The following is a 10,097-nucleotide window of genomic DNA, read 5'->3' as shown; positions in this document are numbered from 1 at the left end:
TCGCTCTCTGGGATGCAAGTGCCTCCATATGTCAATCACCTATAAAGAATCCACAAATGCCTGCAAAATTCCCTCCCCCCGGGACCCACTGTTTCTTTCCCCTGTACAATCTGTCCTGGGATCCAGGAGAATATTCATATCCCCTGCAATAATAAAATTTGCGCTTTGATATGGTATAAGCTCTTTCAACAGTTTAGGGAAATAAAGTTTTATCATATGGTGTAGGGGCATATACAGTTAAAAGGTAAATTTTTAGCCCTTGTAGCGATAATTTAAGTAGCAAATATCTACCCAGTGGATCCCGCAGCACTTCTTCAGAGGTATAGGCCAATTTCTTATGAAACAAAATTGCTACCCCCCCTTCTTCGGGCTCCTGAGGAGGCTGAGTAAACTCCACCAACCCAGGTTCTTTTCAATTTACTGTGTTCTAAATCAGATAATCTAGTCTCCTGGAGACACACAATGTCTGCTTTTAAACGCCCTAAATGCGAGAGGATCTTTTTTTCTCTTAATCGGGGAGGTTATCCCCCCCACAACATTCCATGATACTAATTTACAACTTAACAGTTTCCAGTGCCATTTTCACTTAACAGTAATACTCCCCACATAGGTTCCAGGGTCCCAGCCCTTACCCCAGAACCTCCTACTCCTCTACCATAATGACCCTCTCTCCTTCCAGTCACTCCGATTGCCACATTCTCCACAACTATACCCCATTCATCCAAGACCTTCTCCTTATAAACCTCACCACCACTCACTCTCTTCTTATCCCTTCCCTTAACCCCCCTTACCCCCTCCCCCTTGGCCTCCTGCCCCCTCCCCCCTTCTCCCACAATTTGTTCACCCCCAAACCTCAAAAGGATTCCTACCATCGAGGTAAGATTACATGTATGCTGAGGTCCCCACTCCCCTCCACCCCCTCCCCCCCCCGAAAACCTCTATAACACAAGTTTGCCTCTATGTCAAACCTCCCCTGTTCAAAATTTCAAAAGACACACATGAGACAATATCTTACACCTTACAGGTCTCCAGCTCCCTCTATCCCTCTGTCATGAGTTACCAATAGTTATAATCAAGCCGGAGAGCTGGAGTCCTTCCCCATACGATTAAGAAACTGTAAAGCTGTTTGTTCAGAATCAAAGGATGACCATTTTCCTTCATGGTAAGTCTTCAGGACTGCCGGAAATATTAGCATGAACCTCACTTTTTTCTCCACCAACATTGTGCAAATCGGATGAAATTTCTTCCTCTTCTCTTGCACAGTAGTAGAATAATCTTGGAAAATTCTTATCTGGGCTCCTGCGTAGTTCAGCGAGTTTCTTTTCAGCCAATTCCCTTGCAAGATCTCTTTGTGGATAAAATTATGCACTTTAATAATTACCACCTGTGGGCGTAGGTTGTCTGCTCGTGGCCTTCCCAGCCTGTGAGCTCTCTCAATACAGAGAGGCCCCCTGCTATCCGAAAGCGTGAATTCCGTTGTGAGCCACTGCTCCAGCGTAGAGCCCAAATTTCTGTCCAAGATCATTTCAGGAAGCCCTACTAGTCTTAAGTTACTCCGTCTGGCCCGGTTTTTAAGATCATCTAGCTTCTCCTGTTGGTTGGTGATTTTTTTCCTTTAATCTAACCAGTTCCGGTTCCTGCTGCTGCCACATGTCTTCTATTGCTGAAATTCTTTTCTCCATCTCAGTGGTTCTCTCAGAAATCCCAGCCAACACTCCTTCCAGTTTTCCAAATTGCCCCTCTAAGGATGTAAACCGCGGCTCGAGTGCGGTCCCCACCGCCGATACTAGCTGCATCAGCTGTTTTGAAGACAATTCCGCCTCACCACTCGGCAGCGCGGCCACTATCTTGCCATCACCCTTTGTCTCTCTCCATTTTGGACCCTTTTTTAGGCACTCCTGATGGCATTGGAACTAGAAATTGTTCCATACAAGTTCCCAGCTCTGGCAAAGGTAAGATCCGCACTGCGGGAGGTCAGTATAGGCAGTCGGGGGCAAAAAACGAGCGGGGACCTCGGAGCAGCTCGGTAGCTCTGCTACTGTTCCATCACGTGACCTCCTTGGAGGGGCTGGTTATATGGACTCCCTGTATTCATACAGAGATGTTTTCACCTAGTAAAGGGCCACCAAAACAGACATGTTATGAGAATCATGTGCTCAACAATCAGCGTTAATATTTATCTGTACAAAGTTTTTAAAAAAATATGAATTAGGTTGAAATTTGGGAGCATTTAACATTTTTTTTTTCCTGTGCATACATCAAAAGAAAAAGATGGTATATGGGAACTTGCTCCTTTTATTTTGTGGAAAGCAGTGGTATATTATAAAAATGCACTTGCTTTTTTTTTTTTTAATTTTTACTACTATTTCACAGAGAGGTATTGAATAATGAGGAAGAGCTTCCTTCATGCAGAAGTCCTGTTGAGTCAGTCTAAATGAGCCAAAGTTGTCCAGTTCAGCACACTATTAGCTGCCAAGTTCATACAAAGTTAATTATGTTCAAAGAAAAATAAATCTGTTGGCTCAGGTTGCTTACTATGTGAATATTCCATCACTGTTTCATTATTGCTACCAAGTGTTACATATTATGGGCATTTGCTTTAAACTTTTGTTTATCCAGGCCTTATATGCACATGGTATTGCTTTTTAAACCCAAAGGTGAATCCTAAGGGTGGTTGAACAATTAGGTATAAACTGTGTTGTTTCTGATTTTACTTGTTTTGGACTGCTTTGGGTCCTACTGATCTGTACATCTGCTGTTTAGAATTTTGGAAGATAGAAATTAGGAAATAAAAATTACGTTTTGGATGTATTCTGTAGAAGTTGTAGTTTACTTTTGCAATGTGTGTATGGATGCCTGTGTGCATGTGCTAATGTTTGAATACCTGTCACTATACTTATGGCTATGACTTCTGAACATGCGGCATCATTACAGGGACAGACTTTTAAATGCCCAGTTCGGTATATATGGTAATCTCAACTTTTTTAAATGTTTCAGATATATCAATTTACTTGCTCCCATGATGTTGCTGAAATTTATCATTCTGTCTTACTGTATTTTCAGATGTAAGCCACATTGAACCCAAGTTTGCTTGGGATAATGTGGGATATAAATGTAAAAAAAAATGCCTTATCCTTCACCTTTTAAAGTTCTGCCTATCCAGCTAGATGATTATGGCACAAGGAGAGCAAGTTTGATTCAGTGAAGATTAACTCAAAATAACCTGTTTTTAGCTGCTAACTCAAATTAAGAGCCACTATCATGGGAACGATAAGAATGGGTTTAACTCTCATTGCACATGTGTAAGCATCTAATAGTCACCATTGCAGTGGAAGCTCGGTGCGGGTCTCAAGCAGGTAATGTTGGCGATTTTGAGGTTTAAATGTATTTTGTGAATTTGGAGTACATATTAATATTATTTTGATAGATCATAATAATATACCTCATATATGGTTTGTTGTAGCAAGTCTCCTGATGAAGCACCTAGTGAAACATGGCATGTAAACACCATAGCATATGAGCACTAGAGACCAAAGCAGGCACTCAGCAAATGGACTATTGGTGAAGCCAATATGAACAAAACAAGAAGCTTGAGTTCATCAGGTTTGGTTGTAATTTCGAGATGGTATTGGAGCATATGTAACCAGCTAGAAGATACGTTTTCTCCCACCACTTGATGATTACAATTTGCAGTTGGATATTGTCACATATGGAGATTCTGATTTTTCAAACAGGTGTTGTCAATCAGAACACTTAAGTGAGAGGACAAATATTGAATTTATTCCTGCTCTTGACTTTGCCACCTTTTCTGGAGGACTTAAGCCCAATTAATATGCTTTAAAGGTTGAAAGATGTTTGAATGAATGACTTTTGCATTTTGTGGGGATATATTATGATTGTAAAATAGAAATCGTGAGAGTCAACAAGTAGCAATTTACGATAAAGATAGGTTGTTGACAGTAGAAGATTGGATAGCCTAGTTAATATTCTTTAACTGAACTGTTTGGGTGTGTCCTGAGCACTGGGTTGAGAACCTCAGTTCCAAAAGTATGAAGGATCCAAGGAAGAGGTTTGTCTAGCAACACTAGAAAAAAAAAAAGAGGGTGTTTGTGTTCCCTTTGTGGTCAAGAAAGGACTCCCAGAGCAATTGAATATAAAAAGACTGACAAGTCCCAGCATTCCTGGCAAAGAATGCCACATGAAGAAAATTCTGGGAGTGGAGTTTCTAGAGTGGAGGATGGTTGGAAACTCCTAATACATCACAGTTAAACTGCAGATGAGTTGCCAAAAAGAAGGCAGTGATTCAGCCTGGAGAAACCCACCAAGAAATTGAGTACTATTCTCCTCTGTGTGTTTATTTGGAACTGAACTGCAAGGGAACAAAATTGGTTGCAACAGGAGCAAGATTGGGAAAGTAACTTACTTGTGGATTAACTCAGCTCTATGGAGGAGTGGGTACCTCCCCTTTGAAGTCAGATTTCTGTTTAAACACAATCACAAAGATTGAGGATTAATACATTGGAAGCAGTGTTTGTTTTGTGACTGAAACTGGAAGGAGAGAAGGAGGAGGAAAATTAAGTAATACTTAGCAAGCCTAACCAGTGTCTGTGAGGTGTCTTTTGGATAAAGACTTTATCACAACCCAGCAGTACAGGGGTACAGAATACAGTTTTGCCCGGTTGAAGGCCTGGAAAGTAATAAGGATCAGAATTCTCATAAGCAGGAGACCAACTCATGATATTTGAGTGCTGATAAAAGGTAAGCGCAGTGAGGGTAGCAGAACCTTGCACAAAGTGCAGCAGGATGGCTGCAGAGAACCTAGAGCTAGTTCAAAGTAAGCAAAGTGAAGGTGGCTGTGCAGGGATGGGCGCTGGCACAGTCTACATAGAGTGGCTGGACAGGGATAGCCCTGGTACAGTATAAGCGCAGTCAGAGCAGCTGCACAAGATCAGGTGCTGGTGCAGTGTAAGCACAGTCAGAGTAGCTGCAGATGGTTCAGTGATGGTACAGTGTAAGCACAGTCAGGATGGCTGCACAGGGATGAACACTGATACACTGTAAGTGAATTCAGAGAGGCTGCACCAGGCCAGACATTGGTATATTGTGAGCACAGTCAGGATGGCAGCCTAGGGTAGGCATAGTCAAGGTGACTTGTGCAGAAAATGCTGCCTCTAGGCTGGGGTGTGGCCTGGGTCTGCATTGATCGCCGAGCTCAGCAGTGCCTGATGATGGACGAGGTAAAGCTCCTACAATATTTTTCAAACTACTATCATCCTTTTTCTCATTATCATGTCACCCAAAACCTTTTGCTATTACTAAATGTACACTTTCCTATAATTCTTATATTTATTTCTCTTAAATATCTTTTAATATGTTTACTTGTTATGATACTACCATGTTATTTCATTATCATGTATCCAAAACACTTCTGCGATTACTACATGTATACTTCCTCATGTATTCCCACTGTTCATGATGTATTGTAAGCCACATTGAGCCTACAAAGGGGTGGGAAAATGTGGGATATAAATGCAACAAATAAATAAATAAAGCTCTGTGAGCTTCAGCCCCGATTTTTAAGATGTTTCATAGCCAACTTCCTTGGCCTTTTTTTGAAATTGTGGATTTTTTTTTTTTTAACCACCAAATTGTTTAAAATTCATGTGCTGGAAAGAGCTGGGCGAAGAACTGCCCGGCTCTGCTCTCAGCTGTTAGGTAAGCATTTCTTGTGGGCCTGGGGAGGGTGAGGCACTTTGTGCAAATTCAGGTAGATAGCAGGAGCGCCTCACAAATGATTATTTAGTGTGGCACACTCTTTATAAACAGCTAGTCAAAAAGTGGACAGAGCGCAATTTAAAAAAAAGTGTCATGTAATATACTTTTCTTATCCTTTATGTCTTTACTTTAAAATCAACTAATAAGGCAACCATACTAAATATAAGGAAACCAGGCTGCTTGACCCACATCTCAATCCATTCACATTCTTTTACAAACGTTTGGTTAGTGGGTTTTTTTTTTGTTGTTGTTACATTTGTACCCTGCGTTTTCCCACTCATGGCAGGCTCAATGCGGCTTACATGGGGCAATGGAGGGTTAAGTGACTGTGATCAATGTAATTGCTGTGTCTATACAGATAAATACTGATTAGTATTTGCAATTTTAATTGTGCAGAAAGGTTCACAGCCTAAATAATGCAGTTTCCTGCTATTACATTGATATAGATTTGCTTTAACATATTTTTTGTTGAACTTGCTATAGAAAACTTTGGCAAGATCTAATACCGGGGGGGGGGGGGGGGGGGGGGGGGGGGGGGGGGGCAACCTGTATCTGCAAGATCATGAAGAGTATACACAGAAAATGTTATTAACCATAGTTTGAGCAATTTTAAATACTGTTATTTTGCAAGTATTTTCAGAACAACCACTTTAGCAGTTTCTGTCCATCGTTTTTAGTTACATTTTCACTTATTTATTTATCCCAGGACGACTATGGAGCTCTGTGCATTTTGGATTCTCACATTAGATAATGTACCACCTGGCCAGGGATAATACCGACATTCATGCGGCTCTCTGTGTATAAAGGTTACCCACCCCTGATCTAACAAAATGAGGCATTTTCTAAAACAAATACTGATTTCTAGATAGAAACTTCTTTTTTTGTTTCCACATTGGGTTATGTTTGATGAGCCATTTAAAGCTGTCAAGAAAACAAACAAACAAACAAACAACCTAGCATATCGGGGTATTTGCGCTGGAAGTAAAACGCATTCTATTGAAGTGAGTTTACGTCCATTAGCAGCTAGACTCTGCTTACTACAGAAAAGTGCTCACAAAGAGGTCCCATGTAATAATTACCGTTTCAAAAGAATCCCTTCCTTGAAATGTTGTTTCATTTGCCCTTATTATAAGTGTCCTCATCGTGGAAGACAGAGGTACTGCCCTCTGTCCCAAAGGAAAGACGGAAACGAAGATAAGCGTAATAGACAGGAAAATAGAGCTTTGCACATTGGCCTGTTAGCTGGACGCAATGGTTCATCAGACACCTCTTGCTCCTGCTTTCAGCTGTCTGTCTTGCTGAGATACACCTGTGGCGGGTGGTGTATAAACAACCACCCAATGTGCTGTTTAACACATTCCACTGCAAATCACTGTTCAAGGATGATACTTAAACTATTTAGTAGTTACATCCAGACAAATAGATCTTATCTATGGTTTGTGAAAGCTCTGATTAAATCTGCAATTTTGTTCATTTGCATTTGATTTATTTTGCAGCGTGTGGTTAATAGGTCCCCCCCCCCCCCCCCCCCCCCCCCACTAAGTATAACAATTCTAATAATGTCACATATCTGCTGAAAACGAGAGCCCACAGGAAAAGTAAGATATTTATTAGGGGAGGATTATTCAGTGTTGCAAACTTGCTTGGGTGATAACAGATCTGACTTTGCACTGCCTCCCCTAAGGAAATTCTACAAGGTTTGGATAAGCCAGAGGTTAGAGCAGTGGGGTAAAAGTTCCAGAAAAGCCCGGTTCTAAAGCGCAGTATAACTTCTTGTGATTTTGATCAAGTCACTTAACCCTTTGCAGACAGAAAAATATCTACTATACCAAGATGGAACTCATTTGAGCTACAACTTAAAAAGCCATGAACTAACTTAAAATGAATATGCCTTCAAGAAGCATAATTAAGATGAGCTAGCTGGCAAGGTTTGGGGATCCCTACCAGCCACAGCAAGAATGTCACAATTTTGGGTGGGCCTGAGTCCACTGCTGTAAATTTTTTTTTCAATATAAACTTTCCACCATCCTTCACCCGAATTCTCATGGGAAAGGTTCATCCAGGTTACAGGCTTTCTTGGCTACTGGGCTTTAGTTAAGCAAACTTGTCTTTCATCATGTTTAAACTGTGAGATCTGTGTGATTATTATCGGTGAGGAAGAAAAGGATCTCATGTGCATCATTCTGAAAGCACATTCAACTCAGCACCTCATACTTCCAGCTATTGTTGGTGTTTGCGAGATCATTACTGGATTGATAACAAGCTTATAATTTAAATAAAAGTGAAGAGGAATTTGGTGAGTGGAAAGGGGGGGCATAAAGCAGATTTTTTTTATGCAGGGTGTCAATTAATTCTTGTGCAGATAACACAAAGATACATTTGTATGAAGTTTGCAAACATTACAGCCCTTCAAAATATGAACAAAATATAAAAACAGAAGAAATCTAGGTAAGGTATCTAGCTCTTGACAAATCAGCCCCTAACAAAATGGCCTGAAAAGCTGGATTTGAATCTAGCACATGTGTTTGGGAAAGCGAATGGGATTTGATATACTGCTTTTCTGTGATTACAATCAAAGCAGTTTACATATTATATACAGATACTTATTTTGCACCTGGAGGCAGTGGATGGTTAAGTGACCTACCCAGAGTCACAAGAAGCTGCAGTGGTAGCTGAACCTAGGCCACTGCACTAACCATTAGGTTATGCCTCCATCCAAGCATCTGGCACAGAAAGGTGCATGCTTGCTACCTGTAAGTTGTGCAATATAAATGATTTCTGAAACATGATTTGATCATAATTACCTTGTTCTTATTATAGGTTAGAGGTCTGAAATGATGGGTGACTGGAGCATCCTGGGGAGACTATTAGAAAATGCCCAAGAACACTCCACAGTCATTGGCAAAGTTTGGTTGACGGTACTATTTATCTTTAGGATCCTGGTCCTCGGGGCTGCAGCAGAAGAGGTTTGGGGAGATGAGCAATCTGACTTTACTTGCAACACTCGGCAGCCTGGTTGCATAAATGTTTGCTATGACAAAGCCTTCCCCATCTCCCATGTTCGATTCTGGGTACTTCAGATTATCTTAGTATCTACTCCTACTCTTATATACCTGGGTCATGTATTGTACATTGTGCAGATGGAAGAAAAAAGAAAGGAGAAAGATAAGTTAAAGACATGTATGAAAGACAATGCTAACAAGGAAGCATTCTTGGAAAATAATGTTGAGAAAAAGGAAAAACTTCCTAGCCAAGATGAGAGGCAAAAAATCAAAATAGGAGGTCCTCTTCTACACACTTATGTCTTCAATATCATTTTCAAGACTTTGTTTGAAGTTGGTTTTATTGTAGGACAGTATTTTCTCTATGGTCTTGAACTGAGCCCCCTTTATAGTTGCAACAGGTGGCCTTGTCCTAAGACCGTGGACTGTTTTATCTCCAGGCCCACTGAGAAGACCATTTTTATCATATTTATGCTTGTAGTGGCTTGCTTGTCTCTTTTCCTAAATATGTTAGAGATTTATCACCTTGGATGGAATAAGCTCAAACAGGGTATGACAAACTGGTATATCCATGACACAACTTGCAACAAAACGGAGCCATTCAATCTTTTTTTTTCCCAGAATGATCCATCCAGCTTGAACTTCCCATCTTATTCTGAAACTGCTTCTTTCACCACACATCTGACAATGCATCAGTCATACCCTAGTGGCAAACCTAAGTTGAAAGCAGTGCAACTGGCAGAGGACTCACGCAAGGCTGCTTGTGATGGAAGGAATCATCACATGACTATTGACCAGAACTGGGTAAAACTGACTGTTCCTCATCAAAAGCCAGATAAGAGACCAGGACTTGACACCAGTGCCACTGCTTCACCTCCCAGCAGTGCCCAAAATGAGGAAAACACTGATGAAACCACAGCAGGAAGTGGAAACAGTGCTAGTCTGAGAGGAGAGAAGGAAAAGTCCAAAGACATGCCACTGACCACCACTGTGGAGATGCATCAACCACCAATGATCTTGGATACACATCAGTCAAGCAGAGGAAGCAAATACAAGAGTTACAGAGCAAGATCAGCTGACCTTGCAGTCTAGCATCTTACTGCCATTTATCAGAATAAGTTTAATAATACATATAAAAATGATTTTACACATATAAGAATATGCATGAAAGAATGAAAAACAGGCTCCTAAGATTTAGGAGGCAGGTTATTCACGATCCTCTGAACTGTGGTGGCCATATCAACAATTGTCAGCATGGTTTGCTAATTCCAAACTTTATGTTTATTTTACTTTTAACCCAGAATTAGCCTGCCATGAACT

The 10,097-nt window shown here is 40.8% G+C and overlaps 1 protein-coding gene across 1 annotated transcript; it reads left to right on the top strand.

Moving 5' to 3' along the window:
- The first annotated feature begins 8,612 nt into the window (after positions 1–8,612).
- On the top strand, positions 8,613–9,869 carry GJA3 (gap junction protein alpha 3). The gene has a single exon (XM_030199384.1). It carries the CDS (start codon positions 8,613–8,615, stop codon positions 9,867–9,869), a length of 1,257 nt encoding a protein of 418 aa, XP_030055244.1.
- Positions 9,870–10,097: the final 228 nt, after the last annotated feature.

The sequence above is a fragment of the Microcaecilia unicolor genome, chromosome 4 (genome assembly GCF_901765095.1).
Source record: "Microcaecilia unicolor chromosome 4, aMicUni1.1, whole genome shotgun sequence".
Lineage (NCBI taxonomy): Eukaryota > Metazoa > Chordata > Amphibia > Gymnophiona > Siphonopidae > Microcaecilia > Microcaecilia unicolor.
The sequence above is the reverse complement of the archived record's forward strand: the minus strand, read 5'-3'. Positions and strand labels throughout refer to the sequence as shown.